Source organism: Notamacropus eugenii, chromosome 2 (genome assembly GCF_028372415.1).
Source record: "Notamacropus eugenii isolate mMacEug1 chromosome 2, mMacEug1.pri_v2, whole genome shotgun sequence".
NCBI classification, from domain to species: Eukaryota; Metazoa; Chordata; class Mammalia; order Diprotodontia; family Macropodidae; genus Notamacropus; species Notamacropus eugenii.
This window is the reverse complement of record NC_092873.1, coordinates 309062482-309084423: the sequence shown is the minus strand read 5'-3', so window position 1 is coordinate 309084423 and position 21942 is coordinate 309062482. Positions and strand designations below refer to the sequence as shown.

The window sequence follows — 21942 nt, the reverse complement described above, 5'->3', positions numbered from 1 at the left end:
GAGACTCTCCTCTTGACTTTCTCTCACCATTACCCTTACCTTTTCCCTAGGGTTGCCCAGAGGAATCAGTTTTCTTTACTTATTCATTTTTTCCTTGGTTTTGGGTGAGGTGCTAAAATTTCCAGGTACAATTCTGGTAACCCTCCAGAACAGCCCAATCCACTGGGGAGCGGGATGGGAATTGTTAACAAATTTCCATACTAAAGAAAGGGTATTTACTAACTGGAGCTAGCCTAGGGCACAATGAGAACAGGAGTGGATGAGAGATGCTCCTTGTGAGAACTAGTTAGGGAAAGTGGAGGTATTAAATTCAGGAAAAGGGATAACTTGGGCAGAGGGCAAAGGGCCATGCGAGTTGCCTTCTTAAACATGAAAGGTTTGGATTTGAAAGAAATTAGATTTGAGTGTTAGACCTGGGGGTAGAGGAGTTGAAACATACATGAATGGAAGGTATAGGGAGGCAGTTTGGGATTTTATATGGCTTCTTAAAAAGAACTTGATTGGTTTGCACTAAAATGAAGGTGTTTCCAGCTAAGCCAGGAAGGATAACAACCACAAGTTTCTTGCTTCCTCTAGAATCTGTCATCCCCTCCAACCCTCACCTTAGCACCCTCTCATCCTGTAGCCTCCCCATATATACACAAGAAAACACATTTGAAAGATTTTGTAAACAAAAATATATTTGTCTGTGGAAATTCAATAGTTGTAGTATGGTATTGTTTTCTATAACATTCATTATCAATACCTTGGGGTAAGGGTCTAACTTCCCTGCAAAAGGCTCAAACACCTTTCACATGGATTTTTAATACAATTCCTTAGGAAAAGGGAGGAGAGGAATGAGTGTCATCCATTTTACAGATGAGAAAGTTAAGGCACAGAGGTGAAGTATTGGCCCAGGAGTAGTTACCAAAAAAATAATGATGGTGATGACTAAGGCACAGATCCTTGTGACACATAATCCTAAACCACAATAATTTAAATAAGACAAAACATATTTAAATTACAATAAAATATTACACAGAGCAGCTGTGGGAGGTGACAGGGAAATAAATTATCCTTCTATTCTGCTTGAGTCTCCAAGGAGGCAGCAGTGAGAGGAAGTAGCAGTGGCTTTCATGAACTCTGGGTCTTGGCTGTCTTGCTGTCTAACTGCTTCTTAACATGTTGGACCCACTGCTCCTTTGGGTTAGCACAGATGTTGTGGCCTTGTCTTGTGATAAAGCTGTGGAAAAAAGAGCCTTTGGTGAGCAGCTCTGTGTATTCATTCCAGAAGAGTGAGTCATCCTACACTAATCCTGCTCTCCCTCCCTACTCTGATCCTAGAATTCTAGAAACTAGGATTCTAGAAAGTGAGGATTAGAAAATGGAACCCAGTGAAAGCTACTCTTAAGAGCCATCTGGTGCTGTCCCCTGTCTAGGAGAAGTTTCCCTGATCGGTAGGATGTCCTGCTCCAATACCAGTTAAGATAACCAGCAAGTTAAGAAGGAATTATAGGTGGTAACTAAAAATCCAGGTAGAGAGGGCTGATCCTCTATTGGACTTTATGGAAAGGGTCTTTTCTCCACCAGCTACCTCTGCCTGCTTCCCCATTATCAATTCTAGGTTGACTATGAGTTGGTATATGAGTGGTGGACCCTAACTCTGACTACTAAAAGGTCTGAACTTGGCCTATTACCACTCCTTCAAGTTCACCTGTGAAATCTGACTTTTTTTCTCCAGCCCTCTATGCCCATAGTGAATGACCAATGTAGTACAGGGGGCAACATCTGGTTAACTTACATCACACCTTCCTTGGCACATCTGCTGCTAGTGGTCCCATAGCTCACCACCAGCTTTGAAGGGATCCTCTTACTGGTGAAGTCGAAGCAGCAGGTTGGAGTGCCAGGACCATCTGAAAGGAGTCCAAGAAATATCAGTTTAGCATGTTTCTATTGTTTTTAATAGGAGTATTTCAAGAAAGAGAACGGAATAGAAGGGAAGATATGGAGAATAAATACTTTTTACTGCAATTTCAAGCACCTTTTCTATTCCAGAACTACTATGTGCCCTAGGCTAAGTCTGGGGATATTCTAGATGAGCACAGTGTTAAGACACTTAAACTCTTTTCATCAGTTTGCTCACCAATGAAATAGGGAAGTATCATATGAATAGCATTCTGTTCTAACATATTAAGTTTCTAAAATGCTATTAGGAAGAAATAATCATTAAAATCATTTAAGATGAATTAATCACTGGGCTCTAGCAAACCTGTTATTCGTCCTTTAACATCTACAAGCAAACAGGTGCCAGGTGAGGATCTTTCTTTCCTCCAGGCAAAAGAACTGTTCTGCTCAGCTCCAGAAATGTCTTTACTATATATGAAGAATTTCTCCACAAGTGGGTCACCACTTGTTAGGGGTGTTGCTGAGATAGTAGCCATATCGAGGAGTCTATTCTTTAGGAAGACATTGAAAGTATGGAGTGACAAAAAGAACACTAGGAGCCCTGGGTTCTATCCCCAGTTCTACCACCAAGTAGTCATATGTGACCTTAGACAAGTCACTTCTTCTCTTGGGCCTCAATTTCCCCTTCTGTAAAATGAGGACTATAGGTGCCTAAGATTCCTTGCAACTCTCATATTTGATAGCAGCACAGAAATGAGAGAATCAATCCCATGTATCCTCGGGTAGTTGGGAATGAAGGACTGAGGATACTTACCAGGTGAAGCAAAGATCTGACAGGACAGGACTGCAGCCATAAGGACCAGGGTCAGAGCAGCTCTGGAGACCTGCATGGTACTGTCAGTGAGGACCTAGTCTTGAGAAGTAGGTTCAACAGCTACCAAGTGTCTCTTGGCCTCACTGAGTATCTGGCTCTCTTCTCCTCCCTTTTATTGGGAAAAGAAAAGGATGGGGAGGGGGAGGATGTTCCCCCTCCCTTGGAGACGTCACAGGGAAAGAACAACAAGGAGGCTCCTAAATCTTCTGGGCACACAGCTGGACTCTAAAACTTGCCAGGAAGAGCAAGAGGGAAGTTGTGGCCTGTGATTACATGATTTCCATATTGCTACTGAGGCAGAAAGTCAATGAGGGGAAAAGCCATGCCAGAACTTACCGCAGGAAGCTAATTTCTTGGGCCTGGCTTTCTCTGATATTTTTTAAAAAGGAAAAAAAGAAATCTTGCCCAGAAAAGAAATGAATTATGTAAACTAAGTTGGAAAAGAAATCAATGGTGACATTTAAGAGTCTTTCTCCTCTTCTCTTTCCCTTTTTGGAGAACAGAGATGAAAGAATCAGATTTTTTCCCTGCTAGACTCTGGACCCTGGTAATGCAGTTCAGATTTTGCTGGATTTCCAGGTTAATGAAGGGTAATGAGTCAGTGGAAAGAGGGTGCCTTTTTCTTCCCAGGACTGGTTCCCTCCAAGGTAAATTTTAGAGAATGCACAGTACAGATATGTGACTTGGAGTCAAATGATATTGGACCTTGGATGGCAGCTTCAGGAGTATAGATTTCATTCAGCTGGCATGAGGGAGAAGGATTGAGAAGAAAAGTGGCATGTTCTGGGTGGTGAAGTTGATCCAGATGAATTTTCACTTTGATGCATCACATTTTGATTGAAATTGAAAAATACTTCCTCATTCTTTCCTTATTCCATGCACTTGCATTTCTGTGCATTTGCCCTGGAAGCATTGTGATATGGAAAAACAAAAACAGAATTAACACTCAATTTCAAGTCAGAAGACCTATATTCAAAATGTGACTCTGTCAGTTACTAAGTGTTTGGACTCAGAAAAGTTATTCCTTTCACTAGATTTCTTCTGGAAAATGAGAAGCTTGGACGACTTAAGTCCATTCTAGTTTTGACATGGTATAGTTTTATGGATCATCGATTTCCTAGATGGGGATACATAGTTATTTAAGGTGAAGTACCTCCTAATCTTCCAAGGGCAATTTCCAGGTCATGGTCAAAGGGCAAAAAGACTGCTCATGACTGTTCCAAGATGATCGCATCATTGTCATTCATGTGAGCAGTGATCAGTGCTGACTGCTTGGTCATAGATGTAACTACAAACTCAGATGCTATCGCCACTGGAGTCAGGACATATTTCCAAGTGTTTAGGAACTCTGGCTGCTGAAGATTCCCCCTTTTTTCTCAACCTGGACTCCATGGAAAAAGTGCTCAACTGTATTCCAGGTTAGTTGCTATGGAGACATGTCTCCCATAGGATATGATAGGATAAATGGTTGTGGTTGCTGCAAATACTGTTTAATAAAAGGAAGAGAGCCAATTTTTGTGGGGGCAATTTTGAACACTGAAGGTGTTACAAAATTTGAAATATATCAGTGGTCATTGGGAATTCATTCTAAAACCTGGAAATTTCCTCTAGTTCGAAGATAGTGGTAGCATCTTTTGTTGGTATCATTAGACTTTGTCAGTTATCTTGTCATCTTTGTTTTGAGGGTAGTGCTGTGTGGTAGAAAGAGGAGTCTATTTAGGTTCATGAGGACCTGGGTTCAATTCCAGGATCTCCTACTTCCAAGGAACAGTACGACCTGTGGCAAGTCATTTCCCTTCTCTAGATCGTAGGTTTTTTTTCTTTTATAAAAGAAGAGATTGGAATAGCACTAGATGATCTCTAAATTTCCCATTCATCTCAAAGCAGTTATATGAAGGTACAGGGGGTCTACAGACCAGGTTTTGTAACCTTATTACATATTCAAGATAATTGGCTAAAGAACAGTCCTTTAACCTTTATTTTTTTTTTCCTTAATGCAGGTCATAGCATCATAGAATTGGAGCTAGAGAGACCTTAGGGAACACCTAGTCCAACTTCATTATTTAATAGATGAGGAAACTAGGAGTGAGTAAATGATTTACCCAGGTTCACATATATGGTGAATGTCTGAGGCAGGATTTGAACTCTGGTCTTTTTTACTCTAAAGTAAGTGTGCTGTGCTAATTAAAACTCTGACTCTGAGATAAGCATGGTGGTTGGACTTGTTGATCTCTTAAATCTCTTCTAGTCTTTAGGTTCTATGGTTCTTTCCCAGAGGGTAAGCTCCATAGTGGCAGAGCTCACTTCATGGGAGAAAGAGCAGTAGATTTGTTGTCCAAACGACAAAGTTTAAATCTCATTTATTTACTAGTTTTGTGACCCTGGAAAAGTGAGGATCGGCTTGCTCATCGCTAAAATGGAGATGAATAGCACTTTTTTCTTGGCATTATTATGAGGACAAATGAGATAATACGTAAAAAATGCTTCACGGAATTATTTTTAATAGCAACAATAACAATAATAAAATCTAAACAACATCTCTATTATATTTTATATCTCAGTTTCCTCATATGTAAAATGGGAGGGGGTAATTGTGGTTCCTGCCTCTCAGAATTGTGAGGATCAAATGAGATAACATATGGAAAATGCTCTGAAAATTTATTACTATTATTCATAATCTAACAGACATCTCTATATTTTTTGCAAGGATAGACTGAGACATTTTATCACGACTTATTTAAATCTTCCTATGCTATTTCTACAGCATTCCCCTAATTTAACAGTCTGATTACTCTGTGAAAAATGGAAATGAAATTTTTCTGAAATGATGTATTCTCAGTGAATCCATAATAGGTGATCACTGGTTTATGGTCCACCATTTTGAAATGCTTTCTCAACTTTTTACTTAATAATTCCAAAATTTTGCCAGAAATGTGTCCCGGGTCTGTCCCCGGGACCTTCGAGTGAGAATCTCCCTTCGGTGGGCACCGCTTCGGACGTCTCCGGACCTACCCCGGGGGACACGGCGGCAGGCAATAATCAGGCAATGCGCAGGAGGTTCATAGCTTTATTGCATGGAGGAGTCCCCCGAGCAGTTCAGGGCGTTGTCTTATATAGGGAAGTTCTTCCGGGCTGCCATCCTAACCCGCCCCGAGGGCGAGGCCTACCACCCGATTGGATCCAGCCCACCCAACCAATCCCGTGGGCTCACAACTCCTCTATGGGAGCCGTGTCTCCCTCGGATTGGTGGGCTGCCACTCCCGGGGAGGCCCCTATCCACCCAGGCGCCTAGGACCGACCCCCGTCAGAAATGGAGATGTTAAACTCATTGGCTTAAAGTTTGCAAACTATTCTCTTCAGTTTTTTGAAAATAAGAACATTTATCTTTCTTCTGTCTTGTGGCAACTCTTCCATTCTACAAGGCTTTTCAAAGATCATAAAACAGCCACCCAGTCATCATATCTACCAGTTGTTTCAATAACTAAGGATATAATTCTTCTGAGACCCACTGAGACCATGTTGATACAGCTGTCTTGCTCTATCATTAGCCTTAGATTTCCAACCCTGCTGACCACTTTTGTTCTGTACTTTCTGTTTCTAAGACCATTATACTTGGAAGAGGAAACAACTCATATACAAGTTGAATAGTTCATCCTTCTCACTGTCATCCATACTATTTGTCCCCACCCCCCACTCCTAATCATTGGTCCTATCCCTACTCTGGTACTCTTCTTGGCCCCAGCATAGCTTTTAAAAAGTCTTTAACCTAGAGATTATATACTGTTTAGGGTATTTCTTATCAGTCTTGGTTCATTCTGGTATTAATCATTCTTGACACTATTTTCATACTGTATTTGAACTCGTTTGCTTGCCTTCTTGCCTTTGCTTCCATCTCCTCTACGTATCTCTTTAAAAGTCTGTTTGTTCATGATTTCCCTCTGGAGTCACATCTCTCTCTAGACAGCTTCCATTTTTCTTCCTAGAAGAATTATTTTTACTTGTGTATTTAGTATTTCTTTCTTAAGTGCTTATCATCATCCCTCTTGGGCTGACATCTACAAAATATTAGGCTGTTAGAGCTTACCTGTCTTTCCTTTTAATGTTTTGATATACATTCTCATGAAATCTAAGAACATCACACTTGACTTATTTGCCTGGAATTTCTCCTCTTTTTTAACGCAAACTAAGATTTAGTGGTCTCCTATCTCTAAAACTATTGTCATTCCTGCTTCAGGAACTAGTTTCTCATTTTTGGTCAAAATTGAAAGTAAGGAATCCCTACGCATCCTCTGTCATTTACCTTGTGACTTTGAGCAAGCCTCTTTATTTCTCTTGGTCTTCATTTCCTCATCTGTAAAAGTGAGAGGAACTGGACCAGACAGTCTCTAAGCTTCCTTCCAGCACCCAACTGAGGATCTTGATTCCTTGTCACTTTTTTCCAACTTTTGAAGGAAAGTCACATTTTAATCACTGCTCTACTGTTGGTATGTGTGTATGTATATTTCATATTTATACATGCATATATATGCACATATGTATATATACATACCTACATGTATCTATGTATATGTATGTGTATATGTGTATATATGTATATGTATATATGTGTGCGTACATATGTATATGTACGCACACATATATAATCTATCTAGTGATCTATTCATCTATTCATTCATACATCTATTCATCCATTTACCTATCCATCCATCAATCCATTCATCCATCTGTCTTTCTATCTATTGACTGACTGAGTAAATTGTAAGTTAGTTGAGGGTGGGGACAATTCTATTTTTGTCTGTGTAACCTCAGTGCATTTAATAGTTACTTAATAAATGCATGTTGATTGATAGGTTGAAACTAAAGAACAGGAAGGAAATAAAGATCGTAGGATCATAGATGTGGAACTGGAAGGGTCTGCAAATGCCATCTTGCCCATTCTCTTTAGTTTACAACCAAGGAAACTGAGGCTCAGAAAAGTTAAGCAATTGCTGAGGGTCACACAGCTAATTAGCAATCGCAACACTTCAGATATGCATGTGGAAATGGAGAACTTGGCTAGGACCAAGGTTGAAATTGCTTGTGTGACCTTGGTCAAGTTGCTGTCTAGGCCTCAATTTCTTTATTTTAAAATAAAGTAGTTGAAATAGATGACTTCTACAATTCTTTCTGATTCTAAAACTGTGAGCCTATGTATGAGGAAACTGTGTGATGTGATGAGGTATCATAGAAAGCTATAATGTAGTAACTGTGCCTTACACACAATCTAGCCTAAGCAACTTTTTACAAGCAAGGAAACTGAGGACAAGAAAAGGCAAATGACTTGCTTAAACTTTATTATGATCCTTTCCACACTCTGTGGGAGTTCAAGACACTTGAAAACAAGGAGACTACTATGTTTTGTGGCAATGACATTAATCAATTAGTGATTATTTGTTATCTCATCATCTGTTGTAGATTTCCAAATAAAATTTATCAGTACTTGAAATGGATGAAAAGTCTGAGAGACATAATTTCTGAGTAATTAATAATCAATTTATTAATTAGGATAGCAGATAATTAATAAATTAAGGTCAGTGGTTCTTTCAGAAACCAAATACCCTGAAAAGAGACTACTGAATGTTTAAATATTATTGGAAAAGGGGTTGTCCCTGAAGTTGAAAATTCTGTTGGCTAACAATTAATGAGAGAATGAATATTATAATGAGAGGTAGATTTATTCTAATTAGAGGGTAGGGGAATGTATCTGATCTTGTCAGCATTTTCCCAGATCATTCATCTACAGCAAACTATACAACCTCTAGCAATCTATGTAAAAGAATCTATTTTCTACCCAGTCCTATCTGAGCTGAACAATGGGCTTGAATTCACCTAGATTAGATTCTCTTTACCCTTTAATCAGAAATAAATTCTTACAGTTCAGTGGGGTCCCCCAAGATTGAGAAGAATATCTCGTTGTCAGCCTTATCTTTCACAAGAGAAAAAGCTCTACCAACAACTATACTAATAATAATTGGTTATAATAATCAAAAACAGGATTTTTGGGTCCCATACATAAAAGTCATTATTAATACCATAAGAAAAATAATCATTTTTCTCAATTACAGTTAAAGAGATATTAGAGATTAGTGAGTCCAACATCCTCATTTTGTAAATGAGGTAACAGGTCCAGAAAGGTTAAGTGACCTCCTCAAAGTCACAAAAGCAATTGGCTGGGATGGAATTTTAACCTGGGTTCTCTAGATCCTATTCTCATTCCACTATACCATGATCAACTAAAGGAAGGATGAAGATACATTCACAACAAACTCTCCTTTTTGGTATTTGTTGGAGGATGGTTGGTGGAGAGAAAGATGTTATCAGGTGCTTCTGTTTCTATATCTATAGCTTGGGATCTATGAGCCCAGTAATTGGTTGAGAGGGATGAATTTTCATAGGATTGGAATGTATCCCAATTTACTCAAGATCAGCTTTGGTGTTGTTCAGTTATTTTCAGTCATGTCTGATTCTTTATGACTCCATCTGGGATTTTCTTGGCAGGGATACTGTAATGGTTTGCCATTTCTTTCTCCAATTCATTTTACAGATGAGTAAACTGAGACAAACAGAATTGTGACTTGCCCAGGGTCATACATCTAGTAAGTATCTAAAGCCATATTTGAACTACAGACTAATATTCTTGACTCTAGGCCCAGCAATTCAACCACTGTATCACCTGGCTGCCCTAAAGATCAGCTATCAAGGGGTTAATAAAAAGGTGTCTATACTCTCAAAAGTTAAGAGGAAACTTGAGCCCAGGATGACCATTACCCATAAAGGTATAACTGGATAAAAAAAGGGAGATTTTCTTGTTTCATTTCAAGGAGAAAAGCAAAAAAAATACTAAAGCAATGAAAATACATCAGTATAGAACATAGTAGCTACATCAGTATAGAACATAGTAGCTAATTCATATGGGCAAACCTCTTCCAAGGAAGTTCTGCCTCTGAGTCCTCTGAACAGTGTCAGTAGGATGGCCTTGGGTGTTCTTTCCAGATAGTATTAAAAGGTACTTTTCTCCCTAGAGGTTCTGCATATGAATGCTTACTTAAATTCTATAGGGGAAAAGACAAAAAACTTCCAACACACAAAGATTCTAACAGTGGGAGAAAGGTCTTAACTTTTAAATAGTTGTGCATATAATGCGTAATATGATAAATATGCATACTTATGTATTTTTCCTAGCAAGCAATATTTATTCAATTACATTCCAATTACATTACATACGCACAAGGAAAAGTAACATCTGCAGTTGCAAAATTCTAAGAATTAAAGATATTCTTTTGCATATATCACCAGAGTGATGACCAGTCAGACATACTAACAATGAATGGTGGTACTTCTAGTTTGAAGGGAGGGCACTAGGAAAAGAGGTTTAGAATAGCCTTCTGTGACACTCATGTTGGACTTTAAGAGGATCCAAGAGTCTCCTGAGTCTTCACTTTTAATCAAGAAATTCTGAACCTATTTGTCCTCAAGTGTTTTCTACCCCCTCTTCACTAGGACTGGAGACAGAGAAGTAAACTAAGGACCAGTATCTGAGGAGAGAAACTAAATGAGCACGGAGATCAGATTCATAATTCTGATTCCTGATTCTCCACTGAGAATAAATCTCTGATGGAAAGAGAAGAAATTCCTCTGGACTCAGTATAAGTTAATCTTCTCTGACCTGCCTTTCATGACTTCTTGCCCTCCCATGATTCTCCTACTCAGCCCTAATAAACCCCCACTCACTTTATAGAATGGTACCCAACATGAGAGAGGGCCACCTAGCTGGGAAAAGAACATCTTGTTCCATAGTCTTTTTCTGACCTGCCAGCCTATCTGACTTAACTGCATATACTCATTGATTCAGAACTAGAAGGAACCTTAGAGATTATCTAGTCTAATCTCCTATTCTTACAGGAAGTCCACAAAAGTATTGTAACTCATCCTAGGTTACAGAAATAATAAAAGAGCACAGTTTGGATTTTAGAACTGAGGTTCTCCCATTCTCAGCCACCCCACAGAGGTTATGCTGAGAATCAATGCACTCTGAGGTCTGATAGAACTTGGTACACATTGTCATGACTTCTCTGTTCTCCCCCTCCCGCCGTATTTTATGTAAATTACTTCAGAGCAAGAAACTAGTACCTGTTCTCCTCTTCCAGCACTAGGCCAGAGCTCTACTCCAAGTCCCAGGGGGGAGGGACCAATTCTAAATCAAGAGCACCCCCTAGTGCTCTTTTTCTGCTAAGCAACTTAAAATTCTCTTGTTCCCTAAGATTCTCCAACTGTCCTTCATTCATGGAGAGTTTCATTTCAGGTGGAAGGAATTACAGGGTCCCCATCAGTGTGGAACCATGACTGGGGAAAGAAACTTACATCATAACTTTTTGGGGGCAGGAAGAGATAACGTTTGATTAGATGATATGAAAGGTACTTCTTCAGAAAGACAAAATAGCAGGTGGATTTTAGATTATCCAGTGTAAGGAAAATCCAGAAGACAATTGGGACTTTGCCAATTGCCTAAGAGTCATCTCATTTCACTGAGTGTATTGGAGTGATGTGGGCATCTCCCAGGTTAGGTTCTGCTTGGGAACTGCCTGAGAAGGGCCACAGGGGCAGCTACAGAAGCCACCAGCCACCCTGCTCATAGAGTAGGTAAGATCAGGACCTAAGGAGACTGGGAGGTCACCATAGGGCACATCAAGGTTTGACTCTGGCCAAACCCAAACCAGAAGGTCCCTGACTGCAGTTTGAGTATCTAAGAGACCTTGAACTTCCCTAAGACCTTTGGATAAGATGAATATTGAAAGAAAGAAAAGGAAGTCCTCCAGGAAAATGACCAGCAAGTCCCTGAGATGAGAAAAGGGGCTCAGAGCCTCAGTACCTATCACAGAACCCTGGCTGAATGACTTGCTTGATTGCCCACCACCTCCCATTACCAGTAGGACCACCATGTTTTCTGCCTCCTACCCTTCTAATTTCCAAAGAACAAGAATGTTGTGTTGTGATGTAAAGAGCCCTGGGCTGAGAGTTAGGAGACCTCTCTCAATTAATAGTTACATAATCTTAGGCTGTATAACCTCTCTCCCTCTCTCTCTCTCTCTCTCTCTCTCTCCCTCCCTCCCTCTCTCTCTCTCCCTCTCTCCCTCTCACTGTCTCTCCCTCTCTCCCTCTCTCCCTCCCTCTCTCTCTATTTCTCTCTCTCTCTCTCTCTCTCTCTCTCTCTCTTTCTCTCTCTCTCTGTCTCTCTCCTCTCTCTCTCTCTCCTCTCTCTCCTTTCCTCCTCCTCTTTCAGTTCCCTCAGCTGTTCAACAAGAGTACCAGATATCTAAGGCCCCTTCAAGTTCTATAAATACATCCTATGCCACCCTTAGAAGGAAGAAGCAAGGAACTGAGGGCACTTAAGTGTTGGAGGCATGGACTTGACAGCTAAGGGCACCAACAATGAGGATGGGGAGGAAACAGCTTTGGTGACCTTTATATTAGTGTCATGTGGAAACAAAGCTTTAGGATTAAGTTCAAAAGCTTCCAAGTTTCTTTCTGCCTCAATGATTGACCATCTTTTCACCTCTTTTATGGGGAGCAAGAATGCTCTGGAGGGAGGGTGGTCATCATTGAGAATATGTTTTGGGAAAGTATGATGAGGAAATGCCTAACCAACTGAGTGCCTGGCAAGTTTCTGAGAAGTTTTCCAAGAAACAAAATTAGGAACCTGTGGTTTGGGACTCAGCATGACTTTTATGTTGATGCTGAGACAATGAGGCATTGGGGGGTGGGGTGAGGGTGGTAAGAGAAAATAGCAAAGCTGACTATAGCTCCCTGAACTATAGACCTAGCTTTCTCTGAAGTTATTTTTTTTTCCCAGAAAAAGGAAAAAGAAAAAAGGGAAGGAAAACTAAGTCAGAGCAGCAACTTTTATGCAGGAGTAGCCTCTCAAGGAAGGAGACCTTCTCCTACTCAGGACCTGGCCCTTGGCTATCACTAGTCTTACTCGATGCCCAGTGCAATCAGTGACAGATGCTCTTCTCCCCAGTGACTAAATCAGGGGTAGGGAACCTGTGGTCCACTATGTCCTCCAGTACAGCCTTTTGACTGAATCCAAACTTTGCAGAAAAAATTCCCTCAATAAAAGAATTTGTTCTGTAAAACTTGGACACTCAAGGACCAGAAGGTTTCATGTGACCTCAAGTCTGCAGGTTCCCCACCCCTGGACTAGATCTTTGTAGGGGAATAGTCATAATAACTTACATTTATAATGCTGCTTCAAGTTTTGCAAAGTTTCACACGTTGAGTTCATTGAGTTACAACCAGCTGAAATAGATGTTTTTAGTATCATTCCCATTTTCATCTAGATAAGTAAAGACACTTGGCCAGAATCACCTAGCTAGTGAACACCACAGGCCGGCTTCCACACCAAGTCTTCCTGACGCCACATCAAACACTCTATCTGCTATGCTCCAATGTCTCTCTAGGAAGGTTGGAGCATGCACAGGTTGTGAGGCAGAGGGAGGTGGCGGGAGGGGGCAGTCTGAAATAAACTAGCAAGACCTTGAATATACTTTGAAAATCTCTCCATGGTCCTCTGTACATGTGCACAAACACACATACATACATTTATTCAATTGTCTAGGTCTTTACTCATGAAATTCCTTCTGCTTAAATGCCTTCCTCCTCCTCTCCACCTATTCAGATCTTACGGGGCATTTGAGCTCTACTTCATGCCCGGACTCCCCCATTCAGCCTTTCTTGAGTATTAGACTGAACAAAGACTTTTCTTTTGTCTTAACTCCAATGGCACATACAGTCAACACTTCAAATTCAAGATATCCCAAACTAAGCTCATCTTTGTTCTTCAAATCCTGTATCTCTAACATCCTTTTTTGATAAGCCCATTATCCTTAGTCACTCACAATGATTAATTTTAATCTTCTCTCTCTTTCTCTCTCTCTCTTCTCTCTCTGCCTCTCTGCCTCTTTCTCTCTCTTCTCTCTGTGTCTCTTTTTCTATGTCTTTCTGTCTGTCTCTCTGTTTTTCTTTTTCTGCCCCTCTCCTACCTCTCTCTTTCTTTTATTTCTTTTATCTTTGTCTCTCTCCTCTCTGTCTCTGTCTCTCTTTCTGTGTCTTTCTGCCTCTATCTCTTTGTTTCTCTCCGTGTGTCTCTCCCTTACCTCTCTGTCTCTCTTCTATCTCTGTCTGTCTCTGTCTCTACCTGTTTCTGTCTGTCTCTATCTCTGAATGCTCCAGACCTTTGTGGAGAGACATTGGGGCATAGCAGATAGGGTGCTTGATGTGGTGTCAGGAAGACCTTGTATTGAAGTCTGTCTCTGATATATCCATCCCGTTTTCTACTTTTATTGAAAATACAGTATCTCTAGTTTGGGGACCTTATCTCTTTTTCATTCCCACTATTTTACAGACTCCTAGTTGGTCTTCCTGTTTCTAGTTAGCACATCCCCTTTATCCTGGATATTCTTGCTGCAATAATCTCTCCAATGCACAAATCCACTTTCATCTGCCATTCCTCTATTCAAAATATTCAGGGTCTCCCTGCTACCTAAGGAATCAAGCTTAACCTCACAATAAGGTCCACTTACAGTCCTCCATAGTCTAATTCCAGCCATTTTTCTGTTTTACATAGCTCCCCTTCATGTGTTTAACATCACAGTAAAGTTAGACTAGTTTCTACTCACTATAGTAGTATACTGGTAAGAGCTCTGCACTTGGAGCCATCTCCAAATCGTAATCTTGGATCAAATTTTCTTTGACCACTGATTCATTGTATGGTATTGATCAACTCACTTCCCCTCTCTGAACTTCAGTCAAGGCAACAAGCATTTTTTGAACATATATTATGTGTCAAATCCTATGTTGAACCTCATTTTCCCCTTCTGTAAAATGAATGGCTAGGACTAGATGAGCTTTAATATCTCTCTTGACTGACATCCTATGGTTCTAATACTTGGGAATTTCAGTAATGGAAATTCATATTTTTGCAGGCAGTGTACCCAAAACCACAGCAAATCTGAACTTTCACAAGATTTCATCACCAATCACTATCAACAAATGTTTATTAAGCATGAGCCATGCACTGGAGGTATCTGTACAAAGAATGAAAGTCTCTATTCTAAAGGAGGTGACATTTTAATCACTATTATCATCAGAATTGAGTACCTAGTGATTACCCACAGAAGTACCTGTAGGTTCAGGTGCCTCCTTGGAAGGGACAAGGAATATCCTCAAGTGATCGGGGGAGACTGGCTGACACTTCACCTTCTCTATGTCCCTATCCCTGGGCCAAATATTACCAAGTGAAAACTTTCTCTATCCTTCTCTCCTGAGTTCTCTGGGGAAATGCCAATTGCCCCTGTTGCATGCATAGCTCTACACTTGATACCTGCCATGTTAATGGTGGGAGGAGGAGGAGGAGGGAAATAATGGAGGGAAATACTTTCGGGAGTACAGAAGAGGAAAGAAACCCTTTTTGCTGGTGCATCTTTGAATTGTGCAATATTTGTATGACTTGAAATCCCTTAGGATGCTCTAGATCCCTGAGGGGCAAAAGGAGCCTCCCTGGTCCTGTGAGAGTAGAGCCAGAGTTTATATGTTATATCCTGAACTCACCTAACCCCATGAATAGAAAGGATAAGCAGCTGTTTTGGGGAAGGAGATGTAGCAATGTATAGCTGACCTTCCAAGTCAGGGGAAGGGTGGAGGGAGCCAATTCATTTGGAGTTTATGAAAGGGACTTCCCTGTACTAGCCAAGTGAAGATAATGGAATTTCCACATGACTGAGAGCCAGCCAGATGTTTCCCTATCCCAGCCTCCACTCCTACACTCATCCTCAACTCACTGAGTGGACTAGGCGTTAAGACACTCATTTTCCAATCTCATCTTTCCTGCAGATTTGCTCAGTGACTTTGGGTGAGTCACTATGCTTTCTTGGGCCTCAGTTTAGTCCACTGTAAAATGATAATTTTTAAGGCCACCTTCTTTTCCAACATGTTCATATTCAAGAATTCATCAAACATTATTAAGTTACAATGACATATCCTTAATTTCAAGGAGTCTACTGGGGGAGATATGTCATGTTCACTTATAAGTGTAATACAAGGTAGGGGGTTAGGAGAACAAAGATGATATCCAAACACATCTAGAACCAAAATTAGAAAAGTTGAGGAAGAAGAGAACACTTCTAGCAGGTGTGGGACAAGAGTAATAATAAGCAATGATCCTAGGAGAAATAAGCTATAATTCTGAAAGACTTCATGTTGGTATTTCAACTGAACCTTGAAGGATGAGTCAATTTAATAAATAGGGATAACAAGGGAGTATATTCCACATACAGAGGAGACTGTGCAATTGAGCAGAAGTCATTAGAGCAGGGCAAATTCAGGGAGCAGAGAGTTGCTTAGATGGTTTAATTCTATGATTCTACACAAAGTCTAAATTAGAAGCACCTTGAACCTGCTCACTCTAGAATGAACAGACCCAGAATGGACCTGGAATCTCCCTTTATCAATAAAGACCAACACCTACTCTGCAGGTTGGATTTTTAGAAAGTTGCCCAGTATCACACACTAAATAGAGCTAGATCTGTCAGTCAATAAATATTTATTAAGTGCCTACTGTGTGCTAGGTACTATGCTAAGTAAGTGCTAGGTATACAAAGAAAAACAAAAGACAGTCAGACCCTGACCTGGAAGAGTTATAATGGGACAGACAACATGGAAACAACAATGTACAAGTAAGCTATAGACAGGATAAATTGAAGATAATATTCTAGGTGGTGTAGGGGCTAGAGTACTAGACCTCGAGTCAGATCTGAGTTCAAATCTGTGCTTAGACACTAGTTGTGTGACTCTAGGTAAGTCACTTGACTCTGTTTTTCTCAGTTTCCTCATCTGTCAAATGAGTTGGAGAAGGAAACAACAATCCACATCAGTGCTTTCTTTACCAAGAAAACCCCATTTGGGATCAGAAAGAGTCAGACCCAACTGAAATGACAGAATGAAAATATGTATTTGAGCTTTATGAGCATAATATAAACTCCTTGAAGGTAGGAACTATTTCACCTTTTATTTATATCTCTACTACTTAGAGTAGTGCCTAGCAGAGAGACCCAATAGAAAAGGCAGTGTGGTGTGATGAATACAGCACTGGACTTGAAGTCAGAAAGTCCCAGCTTCAAATCCCATCTTGGACACTAGCTACGTGACCCTGGGCAGACCCCTTAATCAGTCTGATCCTCAGTCTCCTAGTCCATCCAATCAGAGGGGGCTGAACTTGAAGGCCTCTGAGGTCCCTACCAACTCTAAATCCAAGAGCTTATGATTCAATAAACACTGGAAGTATTTATGATTCCCTCAATAAGGTGATTCTCTTTGTTACCACTAGTCACAACTCTTCTATGACTTAACATACAGTCTATGAAAATTACTTGTGCTGAAAAATTTGTATACCAGTCATCCACTGGTAATGAGTCTCTCAAACTTAACCAGGATGTGATCAGATGACAGGCATGCAGTCAGCAGGTTCAGTAGATGGAAGGTAGCCTGGAGGTCAGGACTTAGAGCTTCATGTCTGGGACCTGTCTGGGTTTACTTAGAAATCACAGGATCATATCATCTTTGAGATGACAGTGGGAATCTCATCCACCCCCATTATTTCACAGACAAGGAAACTGAGGCCCAGAGAGGGGATGGGACTGGCCTAAGGCCAATTCAATCCCATTTGGTTGGAAAAAATATTAAACCACTACTATAAGTTTCAATGTTCCATCTGAATATACAAAGATGAAAAGAAGGGGTAATACCTATCCTCAAGTATGTTATGTTATAATATAGTTGGAGGGGTGGAGGAAGAGGTACAAATAACTATAAAACAAAGATAGTTAACAGCAGCATCTCCTGTGTTGGTTTATCTCTCTAAGATTTGCAAAGCACTTTAAATACAACGTATTATATGATCATCACAGCAACCTTTGTTAGAGGTTATTGTTATCCCATTTTACAGATGAAGAGATATTCTTAGAGAGTCAAAATATATACAAAATAACTTGCCCTGGGTCATACAGGTGGGAAATGTCCTGATTCAGCTTCAAATATGGTTTTTCTAACTTAAAGTCCACCCTGTCACCTAAAATAAGGCATTTTCTCAAAAATGTTCAAAATCTTGTAAAGCATTTTAAACCTTCATTATCAATTTTGAAAAGAAGGATGTGGTAGAGTGGATACAGAGCTACCTTCAGAGCAAGAAAGACCTGAGTTCAAATTCCACCTCTGATACTTGTTGACTATAGGGGAAGGGGGAGGAGAGAGAAAGGGAAAGAGGGGGAGAGAGGAAAGGGGGTTAGGGAGAGAAAAGACAAATAGAGAGACAGGAGAAAAACTTTTGTAAAAATAAGCATTTAAAAAAAGCAAAATGAAATCCATATAGTATCCATGTCCAAAAATACAAGTCTCTTTTATCACCCTGATTCCATCTCCCCTTTCTCAGAAAGTAACTAACATATTTATCATAGGCTCTCTAAAGGCAAGGAGGGTCATTGTACTTATCATAGAAATTCAGGCTGACTTTACTACTCAGTTATAGATCTGGTTCTGCACACTTCACTCTACATCAGTTCATACTACTCAGGATTCTCTTCTGTCATTTCCTGCAGTTCCATAATATTTCTTCGTATTCATATGCCACAGTTTTAGTCATTCCCTAATTGATGGGTGCCCCACTTAGATTTTAGGAAGTTTGTTTTGCTTAGGACAATTCCTGCTTAGCACTCCTTTGACTCTATCTTAACCCCTCTTGTCTCTGTCTCTACCTTTTTTCCTTATTGAATTTAATGGATTTCTACACTGAACTGTTTATGCTTACTCTCCTTTGTCTATTTCAAATAAGAGTGAGGTTCATTTGATTCTTACTCACCCCATTCCTTCCTTCATTTTTGTATATTCTTCTCTTCACACATGCTAATAATGAAAAAAATAAGTTACATTTCCTTCTTCCTCCTTTCCACTAGCCTTAAAAACAAAACAAACACTTTCCCACACTGTAAGGTTATCCCTTTGATCCTGCCTTGTGTTAAAGATATCATTTCATCTTTCTCCTTCTCTTCCTTGCCAGACTTTTAAAGTAAGTACTCTCTGTGTATTGGCTCTGATTCTTTATCATCTAGCACCCCTTTAAATCTGAATCCTTGTCCCACAATTCCTCTGAACCAGTTGTCTCCAAGGAAAGAATTATTTATCATTACTAAATCTAATGATGTTTCCATTATTGGACTTCATTATGGAACAATGGATGGAACCCTCTTTCTTGAAGCCCTCTTTTCCTTTGGTTTCTATGACACTGTCATATGTTTCAATAACAGGGGCAGCAAGTTGGTGGAGTGGATAGAGCAACAGTGCAGGAGTCAGGAGGACCTGAGTTCAAATCTCACCTCAGACACTTGACACTCACTAGTTGTGTGACCTTGGGCAAGTCACTTAACCCCAATTGCCTCATCCTGGGTCATCTCCAGTCATTCTGAGGAATATCAGATCACTGGATTCAGATGACTCTGGAGGGAAAAGTGAAACTGGTGACCTGCACAACCCTCCCTCACTCAAAACAAAGTCAAGTGCAAGTCATGTCATTATTTCTCTGTTGGAGTGGTCTTCTTCGGGCATGAAGGACAAACACACATGACATTGTATTCTCATGGCTCTCCTTCTGTTCATCTGACACCCTTTTCATTCCTCCATTGCTGGCTCCTCAGCTTCCTTAAATGTGGGTAAACCCCACTGGGTTTATTGGTTACATTTCTTGCTCAACGATCAAGCCTTAAACCCAATTCACTCTGGAGGTCACAGACTGGACAAGTCCCCACTCATTTAGCACAGAGTGAATGGAATAACTAAATAGTAATTGATTCTCTTTTACTCAGGAACCCTGAGGGTTTTCCCCTCCCAGATGGAATTTTTTTTATTAAAGGAGCCATCCCTTAAGTAACTTCTTAAAGAAGGCTATTCATTGAATGGGTGTATCTCACTCAAAGTGAGAATGTGGGGCAGGGTCTCCCACTGCATCCTGGACCATCTCCAGTCATTCTGTTGAATATCAGGCCACTGGACTCAGATGACTCAGGAGAAGAAAGTGAGGCTGGTGACCTTGCACAGCCCTCCCTCACTCAAATCAAAGTCAACTGCAAGCCGTCATCATCTTGATGTCATGGTCCTCTTTGAGAATGAAGAACAAACACTTAACTAGTGTATTCCCTTTACCTTCCCATATGATTACTTTCTTAATCCCCCCAAATCAAAATCAATAATGCAAAATTATAAAGAACAAGTATGACTTAGAAGAAGACATATGATGAGATACTCCCATCTCTCCCCTCTGCAGAGGTGAGAGGTCCACAAGTACTTTACACATTTTTATACTTTTTTGGGAAAAAATTATGATCAGTTATGCTGATTGCTTTACTTTTCTCTTTCCCTTTTTTGTTTAAAACATTATTTGCTATGGTGATGTTAAAAATGCATCAGTAAAAATTTCTTTAAAACAAAACAAAAACAACCAATATACCTCTAGGTCACCCATTTTTCTTATATGATTCTCTTAATACCCTTTGGAGACTTTCCAATAGAGGTAAAGGGGTAGCGGAGATGGGTGGACATTTTTTAAAATTAATTTATTAGGTTTCCTAGAATGGATGGGAGGGATCATTAACATGTACATTTGAATCTGGCTTTTCCTGTCTATTGGCGTCAATCCTTCCTTGTCAGAGATATTTTACCAAATGTAGAATGTAGGACTGACAGATTTGAGTGTTTGGGGAAGTGGTGGCTTGTATTAATGCTGAATCAGTTGGTAAAAGAAGGAATTCTTTTTTATCCATGACAAACTTGACAAATCCATGACAACTTTTGACTTGTTGAGATCAGACATAATTTGGAAAGACCTCCACTCTCAGAACCTCACTTGGCCCACATGGAAGTGCTGTCAGCATCCAAAATCTCCTTGGTTCCCAACAGATGGGTAATTTTTCTCTCTGGCTGTTGCAGGGCTTGATTCTTGAGAGCAAATATTATTCTTCTATTGTTATAATATTTAGGAACATTAATTCATGTTAATTGGTCAGACATTTGCCCATTAGTCCTAAAAAAGAAAAAAAAGGAAAATGTGTTTTTTTCTTCCTGAAATGGTGGGAACAAAATGGTCTTGATCACCCATGTTATAAGTTCCATAAGCATCTAGGTATGAAAGGCAATGGTTAGGGAAAGAACAGCTAGAGTGGTGTTCAAAAACTCCTGTGTAGACAGAGGTTTTGGAATGGATCACTGTGGTCCTTGAAGAAGGCTGGAGGAGGTAGCCAGGAGATGCTCTATCAACCACTAGAAGACTTGGCATCTTTTTGGACCTTAAAATCATTCCAAAGCTATTCTTTTTATTTTTATTTAATCCAATAAATATGAGGATTTTTTTAAATGAAAAAAGCCTGAGAATCTATGTTTGATTACCAAATCTTCTACCTATTTACTACCTAGGTGGGCCTAGGTAAGTGTTACCATCTTTGAGTCTCGGTTTCCTCATCTTAAAATTAAGTGGTTGAACTAGAAGGTCCTTGAAATCTCCTGCACTGGATCTTTGATCCTACAATTCTACTAGACTAGATACCACTCCCTTCTTCTGTTATCTTCTATCTGGTTTAGCTCTCAGTCTCTTCTAGTTCACACCATCTTTCTATCAGCTACTAGCCTGAGCAGACTTCCCCCAGATTAGTGAGTTTTTCTGCTCTCTATTGCCTGTCTTTACCCAATTTAGCTTCCCTGTGGCGATACCAGTCCCTCCTCCACATGAAATAAAAGACAATTCTTCTCCTATCCCTGTCAACTTCCAAATAGAGGCAGAGGGGTCAGCATATCCCTTGCTCCTCCTTGCTGTTTCCACTTCATTTTTAATCCAACCTTCTCTCCTGCCTCAGAGGAACAAGTCATTCCCCTCCATTTCACCAAAGCTATTATTCTATGCTCGTGATTCATTGCTCTTCTTGTGCTCTGGGACCCTTTTCTAACCATTATACTCCCTTTCTCTTACATTGTTATTTGAAAAACCTTTGTTTAGGTTTCTGAGGCATAAAAGGCACTGTGTTAATTTAGATAAAACACAGTTATCTTCAGCC

The 21942-nt window shown here is 40.0% G+C and overlaps 1 protein-coding gene across 1 annotated transcript; it reads right to left on the bottom strand.

Moving 5' to 3' along the window:
• Positions 1 to 662: 662 nt before the first annotated feature.
• LOC140527774 (C-C motif chemokine 3-like 1) lies at positions 663 to 2854 on the bottom strand. The gene is made up of 3 exons (XM_072644948.1): positions 2699 to 2854; positions 1781 to 1892; positions 663 to 1222 (listed from the first exon to the last, which is right to left on the bottom strand). The coding sequence occupies exons 1-3, from the start codon at positions 2772 to 2774 to the stop codon at positions 1114 to 1116; spliced, it is 297 nt and encodes a 98-aa protein (XP_072501049.1). The 5' UTR covers positions 2775 to 2854; the 3' UTR covers positions 663 to 1113.
• Positions 2855 to 21942: the final 19088 nt, after the last annotated feature.